Source organism: Muntiacus reevesi, chromosome 15 (assembly GCF_963930625.1).
Source record: "Muntiacus reevesi chromosome 15, mMunRee1.1, whole genome shotgun sequence".
NCBI lineage: Eukaryota > Metazoa > Chordata > Mammalia > Artiodactyla > Cervidae > Muntiacus > Muntiacus reevesi.
In genome coordinates this window covers 51,893,724-51,914,961 of record NC_089263.1, presented here as the reverse complement: position 1 = coordinate 51,914,961, position 21,238 = coordinate 51,893,724, and the positions used below count along the sequence as shown (strand labels likewise).

The 21,238-nt window shown below is 45.0% G+C and overlaps 1 protein-coding gene across 4 annotated transcripts in view; it reads left to right on the top strand.

The window, feature by feature from the left end:
- Nucleotides 1-21,227, top strand: part of TP53BP1 (tumor protein p53 binding protein 1) — a 69,117-nt gene extending 47,890 nt beyond the window's left edge. For 3 of the 4 annotated variants that reach the window (XM_065905819.1, XM_065905817.1, XM_065905816.1), the window contains 10 exons: nt 8,581-8,852; nt 9,469-9,618; nt 9,913-10,343; nt 12,849-13,040; nt 13,454-13,669; nt 15,383-15,598; nt 18,789-18,883; nt 19,348-19,547; nt 20,059-20,204; nt 20,562-21,227. In XM_065905819.1, the coding sequence (XP_065761891.1) occupies nt 8,581-8,852; nt 9,469-9,618; nt 9,913-10,343; nt 12,849-13,040; nt 13,454-13,669; nt 15,383-15,598; nt 18,789-18,883; nt 19,348-19,547; nt 20,059-20,204; nt 20,562-20,749 (2,106 nt within the window). In that variant the 3' untranslated portion in view covers nt 20,750-21,227. The remainder of the gene's footprint in view (nt 1-8,580; nt 8,853-9,468; nt 9,619-9,912; nt 10,344-12,848; nt 13,041-13,453; nt 13,670-15,382; nt 15,599-18,788; nt 18,884-19,347; nt 19,548-20,058; nt 20,205-20,561) is intronic. The other variant, XM_065905818.1, reaches the window with a different exon arrangement.
- The last annotated feature ends 11 nt before the right edge of the window (nt 21,228-21,238 follow it).

Here is a 21,238-nt window from a genome sequence, read left to right as displayed (position 1 = left end):
AAGTATTTAATTTTAGTTTGAGAAATTGTCTTATATTCTTCATTATACACCAGATGCCAGAAATATTTCTTTTAAAATGCTGGTTTACCTTCAATTTTAAAAAAAATTTTTATTTTAAATGAAACAAAGATGAATATTTTTAATGATAAAAGGTACAATTTCACAAAGAAGATAGACATCATAAACCATTAAACACTTTTAACAACAAAGAAAGATAGATACAGCAAATATCAGAAGAAATATAAGGGAAAAGAAAAAATATATAATCATAGACATATTGACATTTCTCTGAGAATATTTTATCAACTGCAGAAAAAATAATAGCATCTTTAATGTCAATAATTTAAATATAATTAATTTATATTAAGCATATCCTACAGAAATATACTTAAAATTTTGTATCTCATGTTATTAGATGTCCATAGGACATTTAGAAAAATTGGCAAGAAGATAAACATTACTAAATTTCAGAAAGAGAATTCTTTTTTGTGTGTGTGATTCAGTTATACATATACCTGTATATTATTTTTTAAATTATTTTCCATTATAGGTATTACAAGATATTGACTAGGTTCCCTGTGTTATACAGTAAACCTTTGTTGCTTGTTGTATATCTTTTTTTTAATTAGAAATCTAGCATTCCATTCATGCTAAATCAAACAAGTGGAATCAAAATGTCATAAAGTTTTTAGTTAGGCAAAAATTCATACATTTTATAAAATATATATATTATATATATGTATACAAAAGCTTTTCTGCTGTGCTTGATAAAGGCTTGAGAAAGAACATCAAAAAAAAGAGATAGAGAAATTGGAAAACATAAACTGAATGAAATGGGAGCACTGACTATGAAATAGAAAAACTGAAACAATAAAAGTAAAAGATCCTCATATAGTCCAGTCATTTTTAAACATGGCTGCCCATTAGAAACATACCTGGACCTCTGGCAAAAAAAAAAAAAAATCCTGGATATTTGTAGTTTTCAAAAACTTTCAAGGTAATTCTGATATGCATATGGACTTTAAATAGTGATTACAGGTTTTTCTATTAAATGATAGTTTAGGTGATACAGAATTACATAACGTTTCTGTCGACCAATCATGATACAGTGGTATTAGGTGAGTAATAGTTACATAATCACAATAGTAAAAGATGTTTATCACCCTCTTTGCAGGGCAGAGGCTGTAGCCCAGCCTAACTGCAGTTAGACTGATACTTCCCCTGACCCAAGGGCCATGTGGCCGGCCAGGTGAGGTAGGTCAATAAACTGTTTTGTGAATAGAAAGCTAAAAAAAAAAAAAAAAAGTTTATCATTTTTCACAATCAAAAGATAATTATAAAAAATAAAATATAATTACAGTTGCAAACCATAATGGGAACATGATTAACTGTAAATATAAAATAATTACATACAATTTTAATTGTATGTAAATATAAAATAATTACATACAATTTTAATTGTATGTAATTAAATTGCATACAATTGGGGGGAGGTCACACGGAGTGATATGGTGAGTGGAAATGCATACATGCACATGTTTTCTTTTTTTTTTCTTTTATTTTTATTAGTTGGAGGCTAATTACTTTACAGTATTGTAATGATTTTTGCCATACATTGACATGAATCAGCCATGGATTTACATGTGTTCCCCATCCCGATCCCCCCTCCCACCTCCCTCTCCATCCCTATCCCTCTGGGTCTTCCCAGTGCACCAGCCCTGAGCACTTGTCTCATGCATCCAACCTGGGCTGGTGATCTGTTTCACCCTTGATAGTATACTTGTTTCAGTGCTATTCTCTCAGAACATCCCACCCTCGCTTTCTGCCACAGAGTCCAAAAGTCTGTTCTGTACATCTGTGTCTCTTTTTCTGTTTTGCATATAGGGTTATCGTTAACCACCTTTTTAAATTTCATATATATGCGTTAGTATACTGTATTGGTCTTTATCTTTCTGGCTTACTTCACTCTATATAATGGGCTCCACATGCACATGTTTTCATCTGCTCAGCCAGTCTATGTCTTTTAGTTGGTGCATTTAATCCATTTACATTTAAGGTATTTATCGATATATATGATCCTATTACCGTTTTCTTAATTGTTTGGGGTTTATTTTCTCTAGGTCTTTTTCTTCTCTTCTGATTCTTGCCTACAGCAGTTCCTTTAGCGTTTGTTATAAAGCTGGTTTGGTGGTGCTGAATTCTCTTAACTTTGCTTGTCTGGAAGGCTTTTGATTTCTCCATCAAATCTGAAAGAGAGTCTTGCTGGGTAGAGTCTTCTTGGTTGTAGGTTTTTCCCCTTTATCACTTTAAATATATCATGCCTTTTCCTTCTGGCTTGTGGTTTCTGTTGAGAAACCAGCTGATAGCCTGGTGGGAGTTCCCGTGTATATTATTTGTCATTTTTCCACTGTTGCTTTTAACATTTATCTCTATCTTCAATTTTTGTCAGTTTGATTACTGTGTATCTCAGTGTGTTCCCCCTTGGGTTTATCCTGCCTGGGACCCTGTGCTTCTTGGACTTGGTTTGTTTATTTCCTTTCCCATGTTTGGGAAGTTTTCAGCTGTTACTTCTTCAAATATTTTCCTGTGGTCCTTTGTCTCTCTTCTCCTTCTGGGACCTGTATAATGTGAATATTGGTGCATTTAATGTTGTCCCAGAGGTCTCTTAGGCTGTCTTCATTTCTTTTCATTCCTTTTTCTATATTCTGTTCTGTGGCAGTGATTTCCACCTTTCTGTCCTCCAGGTCATTTATCTGGTTCTGCCTTAGTTATTCTGCTGTTGATTCCTTCTGGTGTATTATTCACCTCTTTGTTTTTTTCTTTAGTTCTTCTAGGTCTTTGGTAAACATTTCTTTCATCTTCTCAATCTTTGCCTCCATTCTTTTTCTGAGATCCTGAATCATTTTCACTATCATTATTCTGAGTTCTTTTTCTGGAACATTGCCTATCTTCACTTCATTTATTTGTTTTTCTGGGGTTTTATCTTGTCCCTTCATCTGGGACATAACTTTCTGCTTTTTCATGCTGATTAACTTTCTGTAATGTGGTTTTGTTTTGCTCACTGTGTGATTGTGGTTCTTCTTGGCTTTCTGTCTGTCCTCTGATGGAGGAGGCTAAGAGGCTTGTGTAAGCTTCCTGATGGGAAGGACTGCTGGTGGGAAAACTTGGGTCTTGCTCTGGTGGGCAGGGCCTTGCTCAGTAAAGCTTTAATCCAGTTATCTGCTGATGGGTGGGGTTGAGTTTCCTTCCTGATAGATGTTTGGCTTGAGGTGACCCAGCCTTGGGCTCTTAGGTAGGGTTAATGGCGACCTCCAAGAGGGTTTATGCCAAAGGGAACCTTCCCAGACAGCTGCTGCAGTACCCCTGTCCCTGTGGTGAGGCCCTGCTGCTCCAGGCCTCCACAGGAGACCCTACCACACTAGCAGGTAGTTTTGGTTCAGTTTCCTGGGGGCTCACTGCTCCTTTGCTCTGAGCCTTGATGCTCACAAGGGTTTGTTTGTGCTCTCTAAGACTGGAGTCTCTGTTTCCTCCAGTCCTGTAGAAGTCTTTATAATCAAATCCCACTGGCCTTCAAGGTCAGATTCCCTGGGGATTCCCTGTCCCTTTGTTGGATCGCCAGGCTGAGAAGCCTGACTTGGGGTTCAGAAATTTCACAACAGTGGGAGAACTTCTTTGGTATTCCCTTTCTCCAGTCTGTGGGTCACCTACCCGGTGGGTGTGATGTTTAATTTTTATCATGAGTGTGCCCCTCCTACCATCTCACTGCAGCTTCTTCACTGTCTTTGGATGTGGGGTATCTCCTTCTGGTGGATTCCAGCGTCCTCCTGTCAGTGGTTGTTCAGCAGCTAGTTGAGATGTTGGTGCTCTCGCAGGAGATGAGCGCATGTTCCTCTGCTCCACCGTCTTGAACTGGAATGCTACCTTCAGTTTTATGTTTACAAAATTTTTTTCAATGTTATTACTATTTTGGAGAAATTACGAATTTAGCAGCTTTACAGAAAAACAATTTGCTTTCATGACAAGTTTTTGTAACTGTTGTAGTCTACAGAGAAGTCTGTGCCAGGTGCTGTTTTAAGTGTTACACATATTACTTCGTTACTGCATTTATGATGCTTTTTAAAGTATATATCTGGAAACAGTAGGCTTGCTAGATATTCTGAGAGGGAAAAAAATACCATGGTCATAAATATTAAGTTTGAGAAAATACCAAGAACTGTAACCATCTCTTCCCCCACTGTGGGAATTCACAGTGCATATTACATTAAAGGCCTTTAGAAGTCTTATAGTAAAGATACTTATTTTATTGTGTAACCCAGAATTTCCCAAACTTAATTGACCATTGAACATTTTTTACAGTAATGTTTATTATATCCCTATGTTACATAGTTTGGGAAACACTGCCGTAATTAAATAAAATTATAATAGCAGCTAACATTTATTGGAGTTGGTGATGGACAGGAAGGCCTGGCGTGCTGCAGTCCACGAGGTCACAAAGAGTTGGACATGGCTGAGTGACTGAACTAACTGAACTGAGCATTTATTGGTACTCGCTATATGCCTGGCACTATTCTAAGGACTTTTAAGTGATTTAACTTATTTAATTCTCACAACTAAGGTATGAGGTAGATATTATTCTCATTTTGCACTCAAGAAACTGAGGCATAGCAGTTAAAATCACTTGCTTAATTGCTGTATAGCTAATAAACAGAGGGAGTGGAATTCATTCCAGGCAGTCTGATTCCAGAGCCTGCCTTCCTGACTCCTGCAGTGTGCGGTCTCTTTAAGACTGAAAGGGACATGTGTCAAAAGGAAGGTCTGTGTAGGAGTGGAGAAGAGGAAGAAACTTGTCTGAAGGGAATTTGGACAAATCCTTTGGGTGAGGGCCAGAAAGTAACTTAGTGAACACTGAGGTCTAACTCAGTGGTTTTAGATATTGAGCAATTCGGGGAAAGGACATTCCATTTACAAAGAAGCCTTGGGCACAGGCAGAGGCCGAGAGAAGAGAACACAGGTGGGAACAGTCCAGTTGGCAGCCAGGCTGACGGTGAAGGTGGACAGGTCGAGGTCAGAGGATTCTGGGAACTTCCCCTCATCTCTTGTGGCCTTTGATTATCGTCTTTTACTCATTTATTTACCAGCAACTTCTGTGTTGCTGTGTTCCTAGCACTACTACGAAGATAAAAAGACAGTGTCCTTATTCTCTTAGGAGCTTACACTTGGCCTGCAGGAAATCCAGAACTTGTGGTCGCTGCAGTAGAGGCGTGGAAAGGTGTGTGAGAAAGAGGGCACAGAGCCTGTTCGCTTACCTGAAGGTGGCCAGAAGGCCTCACAGAAGATGTACGCTCACGAGTGTGGCGGGTAAGGGGCAGGGGAGAAAGGACATTGCAGGCAGAGTGAAGGAGCTTGTAAATGTTGTAGACAGCGTGGCATGTTGAATGAATATTTAGGCTGCAACAAGAACGAAAGGGTAGGGAATGATGAGAGAGGATGCCCTTGAGGTTGGTGAGGGCCCAGAGCATAAGGCTTTGTATACCATAGAAAAGAGTTTCTATTTTTATCTTATCTTTCTTTGTTTTTTTTTTTAGATTTTTATCTTTTGTGTGAGGGAGAACCTTTAAAGAATTTGCGGGAAAGAAATGATATGCTCAGATTTGCATGGGAAGGTCTAATTGGAACAGTGTAACAGTTGATTGGAACAGGAGAGGCTAGAGGCAAAGTTCTGACCAGAGGCAGAGAGTGTCAAATTAGGGCAGTGGCAGCAGGGATTGAGAGGAGTGAAGCAGATGTAAAATACATGCAGAACATACAGAAGGTGAGATTGATGGGCTGCTGAATTCCTGACCGCAGGGATTATTGGCAGAGGGAGGAACCATACATGATTCCTGGGCTTTCTGCTAGGGCAGATAGATGTGTGCTCTGTTGCTCGGTCATGTCCTACTCTTAGCGACCGTTTGGACTGTAGCCCAACAGGCTCCTCTGTCCATGGGATTCTTTAAGCAAGAAAACAGGAGTGGGTTGCCATTTCCTCCTCCGGGGATCTTCCTGACCAGGGATTGAACCCACGTCTCCTCTGTCTCCTGCATCGTAGGCGGATTCTTTACCCACTGAACCATCAGGGAAGCCAAATAGATGGTGGTACCATTTACTGGGAGAATATAAATAGTACCCTGGTTTATGAGAGAAGATTCCTCCTTCAGTAAATATTATTTAGAGCCACTTTTGTGGCAGGCACTGTGCTATTTGGAGGATAAATCCAGGAAAGAAGATGGTTGCTACTCTGTCTTACTGTGGCCTCTGTATCTAGTAAGAGAACACAGGAAAAAGAATAAGCAAATGCATTAAAAAGATCTTCACAGGCCAACTTGGAACCTGGACCTAAGTCATCATAAGAGCAAGGCCTGAACTTTTGAACAGTTGCAAAAGCAGGTGTAGTTCGCTGCTGCTCTTTGGGTCTCCTGTCTGACTGAGAAGCTACCTGGAGTCCCAGCCCACTGGACTGGTTTTGCCCCCCTGCTCGCTTGCTGTGTTCATGAGAAGGGGTTGACTTAAGTTCTGGGCTCCCAACACATGCTTTAGTTCAGTGACCTTGGCAGATGATCCTGACTCAGATCTGGCTACAGTAGGAGATAAATGATAGGAGTTGGTGAGTGGAGAGGGGTGAGATTTCTGGAGGTGGTACAGGTTCTGGTAATGATGCTGGTGGATGCAGATGCTGGGGTAGAGGAGAGGAAAAGGTTAATGGTGTGATTAGATTAGGAAAGCCTCTTGCTCAATGGGTCATCAGTTGGTTGTTAGCCTCAAAAATGATGATAAACATGGGGGAAAAGGGGAGGCTGTGAACCAGGTGTGTAAGGTGTTCATGCGTGAGAGGGTTGGGAGGGTGTGGGTGAGTAACAGGGAGGCAAGGAGAGAGTTTAACGGAACGGCAGATAATGGTTTGGTAGGAGCAAGAAGCAGGGAGGTAGAAATCATCTGTTAATGGCAATGGGGGGCAAGGAGGCCTCTCATCTCCACATTTTTTTTAAAAAAATATTTATTTCTATTTATCTATTTAGCTGTGCTGAGTCTTAGTTGCTGCACGCAGGATCTTTAGTTGTGGCATGTGAACTCTTAGCTGTGGCGTATGGGATCCAGTTCCCCAACCAGGGATTGAGGTTTTGTTAAGGAGAATCAGACCCTGCTACAGAAAGCTGCAGGGGAAGTGAGAGGCACTAGGGACCTCCAGGATTCATTGAAGGCAAGGAAATGGAGAGCAGTTTGAGTTTTGGAGGAGTTAAGATACAGGTGTACTTCGTACATCCAAGGGTAAGAGTTCAATAGGCATTTGTATGTGAGAGCTTAGCGCTCAGTCATCATTGTGTTGTTGGTAGACAGGTCAGAATAAGTCATGTAAGGCTGGCCAGGGAAAACATGGAAGAGTGAGGAGAGAAATGAGAACAGACTCCTGGGAAATACTAATTTAAAATGAATAGGCAGAGGAAGAGGAGCCAAAAACAAGTGGAGCTAGCTGAACAGGTAGGCTGAAAAGAAGAAAAAGTGACTTTATGGATTTTAGAGAAGAGATTTTCAAGAAAGGAGTGGTGAAAAATAATCATTTAATCAATATCATCATTAAATGCGTGTGCCTGTGCACATTGCGTACTGTCGCCCAGAGAGACTGTACACTCTGAGGGGAGGGTCTGTCCCCGCTTGTCTCCCCATCTTTTCTCTGGCAGCCGGCACGATCATGCACAGACGATCTAGAGGAGGGAGGCAGATGGGCAGCAACTGCCCTGCAATCTCTGTCTTGTGCCAGAGGGGACACTGCCAGTCGGTTCTAGAGCCTTTCCTCATTAAGCCTGGGGATTAGCCTCAGAGGCTGCTTCAAACTGCGCTCCAGGCAACCACTACCAATCCATCAAAGCAGGCACGGGAGTGAGATAAAGTCAGTTCAATATTCCTGTCCTCTGTAGGTATCAGAAATTCATATATTTTGCTTACTATCTTTGTGGTCTTTATTTTTATAAACAGTAATACCATGTTATATCTGTTTTTGCCTGTGATTTTTAATTTCCTTGTTCACATATTGAAATACCTAATTTCAAACAACTTGTCAGCCTGCCCACTGCTGTAATCAGGCACCCAGAAGGGCTCCTGACCACTCTTTCCCACCCCCAACCTGCCTGCTCCCCTGCATTCCTTCCCCTAGGGCGTTACCTCTCTCCTCTGCATTGGAATCTTGCTGGCATCTCAGCAGCCAGAGGTTGTGAACTGGTTCAGTAAATGATAATTTAACTTAGCTCCCGGTAATAGAGGTCCCCTCCTCCTGATCTCGTATCACCTTTGTTTATTTATGTTATTGAAGGATATATTCCCTATAGAATGCATGGGTCTTAAATGTTCAGTTCAGTGGTTTTGACAATGATATATCACCACAATTCCAAGCAAGATAACAGAACCTTTCCATTATTCCAGAAAGTTCCTTCCTAATTCCCACCTCTCTAAACTGAAACTTCTTGCCATCTAGGACTCTCCAGTCATTACAGGAGCATTGTGTTCCTGTGGCGTTTCCAAGCCGCTGTGCCCCTCTCTTCTTTGCAGGAGACCGAAGAGCCGATCGTAGAGTGTCAGGAGTGCGAAACGGAAGTCTCCCCTTCACAGACTGGCGGCTCCTCAGGGGACCTGGGGGACATCAGCTCCTTCTCCTCCAAGGCCTCCAGCTTACACCGCACGTCAAGCGGGACGAGCCTGTCCGCCGTGCACAGCAGCGGCAGCTCCGGGAGGGGAGCCGCGCAGCCCAAAGGGAAAGCCAGCGGGACAGAGCCTGCCGAGTTTGCCCTGCCCAGCTCCCGAGGAGGCCCAGGAAAGCTGAGGTGCAGACAGGGTCTCCAGAGAGAGCCACCGCGGGGGCAGGGTTGCTGACGTGTTCCTCTCACGGGAAGCCCCCATCCTCCTTGGCTCGACCAGCTCCTCTTCCTCCCCTTTTCCTTCCTCTCCCGTTTGGGGTTTGCCTGGGAGGTGGGGGGAGCCCTGTGGGAGGTAGACCTCCTGAGAAACTGTGGAAGACAGGTGAGGGGCCGTTGGGAAGGCTGGCGCAGGCTCCCGCCCCTCACCCCCACTTCCTGCGGCCTCTGGGGGTCTCGGCGGGGGCACAGGAAGCCCGGGGTAGTGGCCCCAGCCTGACGCGTGCCCCAGCCTTTTGTTTTCCTCTGCAGGTGCCCAGAGCCTGAAGTACAAGAGGAGGCAGGGCAGGAGTGGGTGTGCTGTTTTTGAGGGCAGCAGTAGGAAGCTTTGTCAGGAGGGTCTAGACGGGCGTGTAGAAGGATTCCCGCTCCCAGCTAACTTGGTGGTGGGTGTGTGGACCAGCTTCCTGCTGCCCTGGAGGCTCAGCCCTTGCTGGCCTGGCATGTAGTCTGAGGACCGAGGGGAGACTGTGAAGAAAGGATCCGGTAGCAGGCGCTCTCAGACTAACCTGTCTTCATTCTCTAGTCCTAGAAAAGGGGTCAGTCAGACAGGGACGCCAGTGTGTGAGGAGGATGGTGATGCGGGCCTTGGCATCAGACAGGCAGGGAAGGCTCCAGTCACGCCTCGTGGGCGCGGGCGAAGGGGCCGCCCGCCTTCTCGGACCACTGGAACCAGGTACCCGGGTAGTGTGAGATACACTAGTCTGTGACTTGTTCAGAAAAAAAGGGAGTAGAGAGAAGAGAGGGGAGCAGAGAGTATGTGGGGTGTCAGGAGGGAGAAGAGGGGCCCACATGACTGGGGAGTGGGCCGGGATCAGAGTGAGGCCCCTGAGACACCAGGCTTCTGCCTGTGATGGGGTTAGCAGCGAGCGGGCTGGAGACCCATGGCCAGAGTGGTGGGAAAATTGTTAGATCCGTGCTGCTCTTGGCTTATTCTCACTGCCTTCTCCTGTCTCTTATCTCACTTTAGGGAAACAGCTGTGCCTGGCCCCTTGGGCATAGAGGACATTTCACCTAGCATGTCGCCAGACGATAAATCCTTCACCCGTATCATGCCTCGAGCGCCAGACTCCAGCAGACGGGCAGACACGGGTGCTGGTGCTTTGCGTCGAAGCGACTCTCCCGAGATTCCGTTCCAGACTGCTGCTGGCCCTTCAGATGGCTTAGATGCCTCCTCTCCAGGGAACAGCTTTGTCGGGCTCCGTGTTGTGGCCAAGTGGTCATCCAATGGCTATTTTTACTCTGGAAAAATCACACGAGATGTCGGAGCTGGGAAGTACAAGCTGCTCTTTGATGATGGGTACGAGTGTGACGTGTTGGGCAAAGACATCCTGCTGTGTGACCCCATCCCCCTGGACACGGAAGTGACCGCCCTCTCGGAGGATGAGTATTTCAGTGCAGGTACTGGAAGAAGCCAGACCCCTCCTGACGCCTCTGCGGTCCTCTTAACACCAGTAGCATTCACTCTAGCCTCAGTGCTCTTCTCTGTCCTCTGGTCAGAAATTTCATTCCTGACACTGCGTACTCTCACCCCTGTCGTCTTTGTTGTTCTTTGCTCCCTTCGTTTATTTTTGAATAAACTTTGTAGTTTGGAAAAAATTTATATACACGCAGAATCTGCAACACGCAGAGTACTGACAGCATGGAGACTTCCCCTGCGCCTCTCACCCAGCGTTCCCCTTCCCTGTTAACATTTTGCGTTAACCTGGTACCTTTGTGAGAGTGAAGAATACTACCTTGGTACTTTACCAGTAACTCAGTTCCTGACTTAGGGATTTCACCAGCTTTTCCCATGTCCTTTTTCTGTTCCCCGATCCAGTTCAGGATTACTGTGTTGCCTTTAGTCCTCACGTGTCTTTTGTTTTTGGATCTGTAACAGTCTCTGAACCTTTTCTTGTTTTTCATGACCCTGACAGTTTTGAGGAGTACATACTGGTCAGGTATTTTTTGAATGTCCTTCAGTTTGGGTTTGTCTTATATTTTCTCTTGGGTAGGTTGGTGAGTTTTTGAAAAGAATGCTACAGAAGTGAAGTGCCCTGCTCATCACACTGAGTGTGGGAGGGGAGTCGGTGACAGCCAGAGGGCGTCTCTGGGGATGTTCACCTTCATCACCGGTGAAGGTGATGTTTGCCCACTTTCTCCATTGAAAGTTAGTGGTTTTCCTTTTCCATTTTCTGTTCTTTCAACTCTGACTTGGAAACTTACTACCTGTTTTGGTGGGAACCTTAAGTTGGTGAGAGTGGCAGATATATTGAGATATTTGCACTTAGGAACAAGTTGTTAGTGCTGTGTGTGTATGTCTGCACACTCACCACTTGTTCTCTGGTTTGGAGAAGTCATGCCTTTTTTTTTTTTAAACTAAAGTAGCCAGTCCCCTGTACGGTGATGGTGAAAGATTTCTGCCTGTTATGACTATTTCATGTGTCCATTCTTTGAATGTACTGCCTCTTTTCTATGAGGTGATTTGGAGATACATGTTTCATTGAGTTTGTCATTTCAAAACATTCTTTAATGGGGGTTTTTTGGAACAGTGATTGGGATACTGGGCAAAAATGCATCGGTTGAAGTCTCTTCAGACTTTGTTGTGTTTGGACTCCTCAGTAGTTTGCTGTCTGCCGCTTTATTTCATTGTTAAATGAACCACCTCACCTTCTAGTTCTGGGTAACACTTAGCTTCACTTAGCATCAGTAGCACATAGATTGAGATCTTTTATGGCCTGTGACTTACATTTTTTGTGTCAAATGCATTTTTCCTCTTTCCAGTGTAAAGCCTCTCTTGGAAGTCCATGCTAGGCCCTCTTAAGACAGAGACGGTTCTCTATCCTGCGTGAATTGTGGTATTCAGGGGAAGGGGACTCTGGGTCCCATTTATTGCGGCTGTCTACTGATGTTAGACTAGACTGCTTCATTAGTGTGAAGGGTATTGTTGACCTTGGCCTTGTGCTCTTGAGGATTTAGAGTGGTGATAGAGATTTAAGCCAGCAAGTGAACAAGCAAGGGGAGCGTGACTGACTCTGTGGCAGAGATAAGGAGAGAACCAAGGCCTGCTTTCTCCTTTTTTTTTTCCCACTTCCTTGGTACATACTCTGGGTTTTTGTTAACCCTTCATTCAAGCACTGGCTAACAGGAAAGAATACATTGATTTTTCTCTTCATAGGAATGAGAAAGTATTCACATTAGTGCCCTGTTTTTATGTTTATATTTATCTTTACATAGGTGTCTTTTTCATAGCATTGGAAATGGGTCTTGCCCAAGATCACACCGCTTGGTGGCAGCAGAATTAGGCCTAGACTCAGGTCTCCTGAATTCTAGCCCAGTGTCCTTTTGATCTGGAACTCTGAATCTGAGTTCCTTCTGATCTGGAGGCGGTATCTTTAGGTCCCGAATCAGAGCAAGATCAGAGAAGCAGATAATAAAGAGGGAAGCTTAGGGAGCTTCCTTCCTTTCTCTGCTCTGTATTTCTACTTCGATTTTGCTACACAGACTCATGCTTTCTCTTGAGATGATGTCATCTTTCATCTGTGACTTAACTCAAGAATTAACACCCAGCCTCCAAAGAAATGAAGAAGGAAAGGTTTAGTAAGTTATAATGGGACCATTAAGAAACCACATGCATTTCATTTTGAGAACCATTTGAAATTGCTAACAACCCATAAAGGCTGGCTTTAGGAACCTTTATCTTCTAACTAGAGGGTTCCTGCTGCTGGGAACCTTCATGTTCCAATCCCTGGATGGTGTCTGCATGCATCCGGAGTGGTGGTGGTGTGTGGGCTTGACGGCTAGGAGTTTGCTCAGTCCTAACCTCAGTCCTCTCTCGGACCACCTATAACTCCCTGATTCAGGCCTGCTCTGAGAAGATGCCGAGCAGCCTAAACAGGCTGCTTTTATGTTTTTTCCCCCACCCAGGAGTGGTAAAAGGGCACAGGAAGGAGTCTGGAGAGCTGTACTACAGCATTGAGAAAGAAGGCCAGAGGAAGTGGTACAAGCGGATGGCTGTCATCCTGTCCTTGGAGCAAGGAAACAGGCTGCGAGAGCAGTATGGCCTGGGCCCATATGAGGCGGTGACGCCCCTCACCAAGGCAGCAGATATCAGCCTAGGTAAGAGCTGGGCTTCCTGAACTGCTGCCTCTGGACCCCTGGCCTACTCGTGGGCACAGTAGCGGTTTTTAGAGTAAGGGGAAGTAAAGCTTCCTTCAGTCTTATTCCTCTGTGGTCTGTGAGATGGTAATGAACTCTCAGATATTGGGAGCCACTGCATATCTCTTGTTTTCTTGCCAGGACTCAATAGTAAGTCCTCAGATTTTTCTGTCCCCAGTTCTGTAGAGGACCAAGCACACTTTAGTCATGGCAGAAGCTGAAACAAAACAAGGTGGCCTTGGAAGAGATTTCCTGCCCATGTGGGAGGTGGAGGAGAGGGTGTGGTGGTTTCTAAATCAGGCTGTGCTCAGCTTCTTGGAGGTCAGGGCCTCAGACCATGGGAGATGACCTGCCTTTGGCTCATTGTATCACAGACAATTTGGTGGAAGGGAAACGGAAACGGCGAAGTAACATCAGCTCCCCAGCCACCCCCACCACTTCCAGCAGCAGCAGTACAACCCCTACCCGAAAGGTCCCAGAGAGTCCTCGTGCCACCACGGGGGTCCCCTCGGGCAAAAGGAAGCTCGTCACTTCTGAAGAGGAGCGGTCCCCTGCCAAGCGAGGCCGGAAATCTGCCACTGTGAAGCCTGGTGAGTGCTCCCTGTTACCCCCCTACTCCCCCAGACCTTGGTGGAATGCAGGGTCAGCTGCTGGAGAGGTGGAGCCTGGCACAAGCGGGTTCTCCTTCCTGATTACAGAGTTGGCGCCCACATACACCCACCTCTCCATCTCCCAGCAGAGCCCAGTTGGGTACCAGAAAGGAAGGCAGGCTTTGATTGGAAACATCCCTCGACCCCTGTGTCAGTTCTGGGAGGGAGAGGAAATGTGTAGTGGATTTTAGGCAGACTCACAGGAGGTGCAGTTCTTCTTGGACCTCTTCCTTCATCTGGCACTGTCTTCCTCTGGAAGTTCTGCTCCCCTCTCCCTTGTGTTCAGGACCCTCTGGCTTTCCTACATGTCCTGTTGAAAGCTGGTACCTTAGGCTGTGTCTCCCTTTTCCACACTAACCCCCAAACAATCCCTTTCCAATCCCTCAAGCTCCTTGTTAGTAGAGAAGTTCAGTCCATCTGTTGTTTACTGGGTCTGTGCTGACCCAGGCACAGCCTCTGGATGCTGGAGACACAGAGGTAGCATCTCCGGTGTCTGCCCCAGGGCGCTTTCTTAGTCTAGCAAACTGAGGAAGTTGGTTATCGTCACATGTCCTGGTAGATGGCACTTTTGTTTCCTGTGTCTTCTCTGTATCTATTTAATATCTCTGCTGTGTTTCAGGGTATGTAAGGCATGGAGTTCAGTGCTTCATACATTTTACCTCATACAGTCTCTCTGAGTTACAGGTGCTAGAATTCATTTTCTAGATGAAGAATCTAAGGCAGAATGTTGGTTTACTTCCCAAGGTGACACAATTATCCAGAAATCAGACTTAGGCAGTCTGACTGTGAGGTCCAGGCTTGTACATGCTACATCAGACTGTTCTCTTGCTGCTGGTTTTATTTTAGGGAGGCATAACCTGACTGTCATCTTAGCCTCCCAATGAGCCAAGATTCAGCTTCTCCAAGCCAGGTATTTGTGTTTTTCCTCGAGGACTTACTGGGGCACTCCACGCATGGGTGTTCTGGGAGTCCTGGACTGGCCGGTTCACTTCCCATTCCCAGGTGTTGGAAACTGGGGCAGTTGAAGCAGGCTGTCTTGATATGGTTCTGTCATCATATAAAAGCACTTTATTACCAAGGATTCTGTGCACTGTTCTGGTGAGGTTCAGGGACGGGGGGAGTATCTGCTGGGGACATTTCTTGGTGAACCCACCTTTTTAAAGGCTGCTTCAAAATAGCACTAGGCAGGGAATGTGGGCTGAAGGTTTCCAATCATTTTTCACTTTTACTTTGTGTTAGAATCACCTTTTCTTCAGGTGACTTCAGAAGTTTTTGATTTGGCTCTATAAAAACAATGCTAGTTGTGAAAACAATGTATACATTGTGATGATTGTAAAATTTAAATGCATAGAATTCCTCTGCACTGTTAAAAAAAAAAAAAATTTTTTTTTTAAATTTTTCTGAGCCGAGTGGCATGGCTTGCGGGATCTTAGTTCCCCAACCAGGGATTGAAACCAGGCCCTTGGCAATGAAACCTTGGAGTCCTAACCACTGGACTGCCAGGGAATTCCCTCTGCCTTGTGAGTTTGTTTCCAGGTTGTTGGCCATAGGACTGGTCTTTGGTTAATAGCTCAGAAAAGTGCGCAGGACATCGCCTGCCCACCCTGCTGTGCCCAGCCCGTGGTCTGTACCCTGTGCCTCTGTCCTTCCCAGGTGCAGTGGGGGCAGGAGAGTTTGTGAGCCCCTGTGAGAGTGGTGACAACCCGGGTGAGCCCTCTGCCCTGGAAGAGCAGAGAGGGCCTCTGCCCCTCAACAAGACCTTGTTTCTGGGCTATGCCTTTCTCCTCACCATGGCCACAACAAGCGACAAGTTGGCTAGCCGCTCCAAACTGCCAGATGGTCCTACAGGAAGCAGCGAGGAAGAGGAGGGTAAGGCCCTAAGAAGCCCTGGGGGCTCTAACACCCACGTGTGCGTCCTTCCTTTCCATTCACTTCATGAACCATGTTGAGGAGGCAGGGCACATGGCAACTAGTGTCAGGGTCAGGGAAAACGAATTTAACCCTGCTTGCTTTGTGGTTTATAGACTGCTCTCACAGAATTTCTGTTGGCAGTTCCTCAAGATAGTCCTTGTGAGGCAGATGGGAGATAGGTCTTATCCATCTTACAGATGAGAAAACAAGCTACAAGAGGTCAGATAATTGCTTTTTACCCACAGTAGCGGTGGACTCGGGACCGAGAACTCCATTTTCTCCAACACAGTCGGATTCCTGAATGCCCGGCCGCCCTTCCCATTGGGGTTCTCTGGGCCCAAGAAGATACATGTGGGAATGAAGTTCGTTCTCTTGAGTCTGTGTGTCAGACTAGGCAGGGTGGGCTCAGGGTCCCGGGTGATTTCAGACAAGCAGCCTCTAGGCCTTTTCCCCTCTGTACGTCTCTTCAACCTTAAACCTTACACATTGCATTTCTGTGTTGTCTCTTAGGGTCTGAGTGAAGGCTGCAGTGGGGAGAGGTAAAAATTATTTAAACTGTCTAAAGAATGTGTGATCTAGGTGAGAAAACTGGGCAGGTACAAGCGTACATTGTAATACAAGTGACAGCGCAGTGTCCATGTGTGTCTGCTGAGGCTAACACTCCCAGTTAGACCTCTCACTAATGCTGGGCCTTGCAGAAGGGAATTGAATTAGGGAACATGGTTATCAGCAAACAGCACCAACTGCAGATCTGGGATGGTTGGCACTTCAGGTGTGTGGCTGATTTTCCTAATTAACCAAAACTTCATCTTACCAGCTACAGCTCTGTGGAGCTCTGTATGGGGACGTGGGGAGGGTGGTCAGGGAATTGTGGTTGAAGTGTATACTATCTGGAGGTGCATAAATGGTTATCAGTATTGAGGCTTTAGGGTGTGGGAGCGGGTGTCCAGTGGAGGGGTTTCAAGAGTAAGTGTGATCCAGGCCTAGTTTTTCAGACAGAATTCAGGTGTGTGAGGGGATGTAGTTTGATTTGGATCATAAGTGATTGGGTATGTCAAGGTATCAGAACCATATTTGTGGTCTTGTCTTCTTTTGCTTTCACAATATTGCTGGACTCTAGTCTTCATTCTCCAGCACACTCCTAGCCCTTTCCTAGACTAGGACTTCACAATGCAGCTCTGTAGATGTTTTGTGATTGATAAAGAATGCCTAAGAAAACTCACTTTGGTATGAGATGCAGACTGTCAGATTCCTTAAAAATCTGTGAGCCTATGTGAGATCTTAGAAATCTGAGAATTCCTTCCATTCCCTCTTGCAGATATATCAAATATTTTTAATTTCATTCTTACAACCATGAGTGAGGGATAGGTTATGTCTCAAGTGAGGAGGAATTTGAACCTTTTTTTTAGAGGGAGCAGGCCATGTTCGTTGTGGAAAATGTAGTTATGATGAATGGCTGCTTTATATTGCTCCTTCATCCTTACACATTGCTCCAGCAGTACCAGAATCTTTGATATTTTTGGTATATAGTATATTTTAGGGTTCCACAATCTCAGGAAGCAGGGGACATTTGTATTAGAACAGTCCTTTACTAATAAGCTTTTAAGAAACTATGTGATATGTCTTGCAGATAACCAGGAATCTCTTTTATTTGTATCAGGAGCTCAGTAAAATATTTGAATCCATGTTGTGAGACATATTTAGTAATGAGTTAAGAATATGGCACCTGATCTCGTTAGGTGGCACATTATCAGGGACCCATCAGCCACAGGGATTGACTTCAGAGTTAGGTACCTTCATCCTTGATTTAGATGATGCAGTAAATATCTGTTCATTTTAGCCTGTGATTGATCAGGGCCACTCATGAAGTCCAAATTAAAACTAAATCCAAACTGAGAAAAGTTAGAAATGGACTGCCGAGGTAGGGTAATATTTGATTACACAAATGAAAGAAATATAGATGGGGATTAAAAGCTAAACAGGTCGGGACTAGAAACAGTTCTGGATAAGTAGACATAAAATAGAAGTCTTGAGAAAAATAAAGGACCTTGGGGGTCTTGGCAGTGACTCAGCAGTAGAGTGTTGGTGCCAAAAAGTGTGACATGATATATTGATAAGGGCCAAGGATGCCAGGGCAAAACTGAGAAATAGTCTTGCTGGGTTCTGAGTTTCTTACAGCTAGTCAGTTTCTAGTTTGAGTTTTCATTCTGAGGAGAATATGAAGAATGCTGAATCAACAAAAGAGCAATAAAAGCAAATAGGCTGGTCAGTGAGACCTGAACAGAGGCTTGAGTTTGGGCACCAACACTGCCTGAGCAGCTCCGGCAGCAGGGAGGGCACCAGAGGGTGGGGGCGCCTCTGCGGGGGTCTGTTCCAGCACGTCCTCCTTCTGGTATGAGTGGGGGAAGGGAGTGGTCCTGGCACTGAACTTTTTATACATTTGGTCATTACAACTTCAGCCTCATCTCATAACTTGTGCTTCACCCTCAAGAATGTAGAGCAGTCACTGATGTTCAGTGTCCTGAGCTACTTCAAGATCATCAAAGGTAGATAGTTTACAATAAAAGGTTGAATTAGGCCCTTCTGGCTAACCTCCAGTTAATTATATTTTAGAAACCCCATTTTCTTTGAGCATTTTGGTTTATCAGAGTTTTACTGGGTAGGGAGTAAAATGCTGATGGAGGGCACATTTGAAGGCTTCATTATAAAAAGTGCTTATTGGCCATTCTTCATCTCCACAGAAGGCAGAATTAGAGGACATAGGTTTAGTCTGCAAGAGAGATTAGGGCAGACAGACGGAAGAACTTCCTGATGGTAAGGGTTACTCAGGTTGGAGGGTGCATGTCGATCCCCGGGCACAGTCCCCTGACATGTTCTTAGTGCCGAAACCTTCGCTGTTCTCAGATCTAGGACCTGCCTCCATTTCCCATCTTCCCTGCCCTTCCCTACTCCTGCCCCTTTTTGGGGCAGCATTTCTGTAGGCCTCATGACAGGTCTTTCTAACCCACGGGGAAGCCTTTTACCTGTTTTGGGGATACAGTATTGTGGAGATAACTGGGGAGTAGGAAAGAGGACAGTAAGAAGCAGGCATAAAGTAGCAAATGAACCAACTGGTAGTGATTATTATCTTGGTTATGTTTTTTAATAGAATTTTTAGAAATTCCTCCTTTCAACAAGCAGTACACAGAATGCCAGCTTCGAGCAGGAGCTGGCTACATTCTTGAAGACTTCAATGAAGCCCAGGTAAGGCGTTCCTTTGTGTAGCTTCCCAGGAGAGGCAGTAATGCAAGTTCACTTGCTGGACCAAGAAGTGGCTAGATAGAGTTGATAGAGATTGGGAACTGAGACACTGCCAAAATGTTGTATAAGGAAGAGAAGTCAGAACCTTGGGTTACATTTAATAGCATTGGTTCTGTTGCTGGGGCAAAAGCAGATTAAAATTTGTGTTTAACGGAAATCTTTTTCACGGTACTGGCTAAATACATGGGGTGTGGTTGTCTCTTGAGGACTTAGAAAGCTGCAGGTGAGGCAGGGAGATGATCTAGGGAAGCTGCTTGGGTGAGAGAAGAGGCCTTGAGTAGGACAAGACTCAGTCACATTTTGGATAGTATCTGGTGTTCAACTCTGTTCTCTGTGACTCATTAAGGAAGCTATTAAGCGGCTTCCCATCGTCATCACCAGACCCCCTGGTTTTGTGCCTTTTCCAGTGTAACACAGCCTACCAGTGTCTCCTAATTGCGGATCAGCACTGTCGAACCCGGAAGTACTTCCTGTGCCTTGCCAGTGGGATTCCTTGTGTGTCTCATGTCTGGGTCCATGACAGCTGCCATGCCAACCAGCTCCAGAATTACCGCAATTACCTGCTGCCAGCTGGGTACAGCCTTGAGGAGCAAAGGATTCTGGATTGGTGAGTAGCTGTGAGCCCCTCCAGAGCAGCAGACAGGAAGACGGCAAACTTCCAGAGGGGGAGAATCTCAGTGGGAGAGTAAGTATCTCTAGAAACTGGAACAGTCATAGGATACATGACAGAATTTGGGTTTGAGATTATTTTTGCAATTTAGTTTTCCTAGAGTATATGGTTAGGGACCTTTTTAAAAACATGTGAGATTTTCATGTAGATTCAATATTCTCAACTTGTCCGGTGAGGGGACTAAGTTTTAAGCAAGACATTTAAAAATACAGGCCCAGAAATGTGATTTGACTGATTTTTGGGCTTAGGATAAATCTGGAAATCAGAAGGGGGAGATTAGAAGGTCAGGATCCCAGAGAAGGCACATCATTCAAAGAAAGAGGGAAGGGGTGATTTCCTCAGCAGGGTTTTTGAAAGCATTCAGATGTACCCAAGTCCCTATGTAGAAAGGCGGTTGTTGGATATTATCTATTGTTGGATATCATGCTGTTTTCTGACTCCTCCGTAGGCAACCCCGTGAAAACCCTTTCCAGGATCTGAAGGTACTCTTGGTATCAGACCAACAGCAGAATTTCCTGGAGCTCTGGTCCGAGATCCTCATGACTGGGGGGGCAGCCTCTGTGAAGCAGCACCATTCAAGTGCCCATAACAAAGGTACCTGGGAATCGTTGTGTTACTGAGCCAAGGGTGTCCTAGCTCTAGGTCTCAGGCCCGACAGAAACGCACATAAGGTCAGTCTGAGAGAAGAAAGAGAGTCCTTTCATGAGGTGAGCCACCATGAGCGAAGCACTGGGCTGTTTGTGCTTCTCCTGGTGTCCACTGTGTACTTGCTAAACAGAAGGCCAGCATATAGTGAGCACAGCTTTCCACTTTGTGATCAGTGACCGTGTTTGACTGAAGGGCTTTAATTTGGGCAGAGTGGGGTACACTGGTGAGAAGGCTTTCCTGTCTTTTTACTGGAGGGCTAAATTGAGTCTCCTTTCCTCGTCCACCTTCCCCTGCTCCCTGCAGATATTGCTTTAGGGGTGTTTGACGTGGTGGTGACGGACCCCTCATGCCCAGCCTCGGTGCTGAAGTGTGCTGAAGCATTGCAGCTGCCTGTGGTGTCACAAGAGTGGGTGATCCAGTGCCTCATTGTTGGGGAGAGAATTGGATTCAAGCAGCATCCAAAATATAAACACGATTATGTTTCTCACTAAGGATACTTGGTCTTACCGGTTTTATTCCCTGCTGTTGTGGCGATTGTGTTTTAACCAGGTTTTAAATGTGTCTTGTGTGTAACTGGATTCCTTGCATGGATCTTGTATATAGTTTTATTTGCTGGACTTTTATGATAAAATAAATGTTGAATCTCTTTGGTTGTAGTAACTGGGATTTCTTCATCCATTTCTTTGAGCTTAAGCTCAGAACAAATAGCAAGACAAACACAGTAACTTCTCTGCAGTTTTCAGTGGACTTGTTTGCTGTAGGACAGCAGGCCAAGGCAAGTAAGACAATGAACTTTTTATAGTTATCTGTGGTATCACTGTCAGAAGATTAACCTGAGTTGTCTAAAATTCAGTGCTTCCCAAAATCTGATTTTATAATAGACCCAGATTATAGTTGTGCCAAAAGCTGAGTCGAATTGGGCACAGCTTAGTTTTCTGGCAGTGAAAATCAAATCTCTTGAGAGTTGAACTTGCTTACAG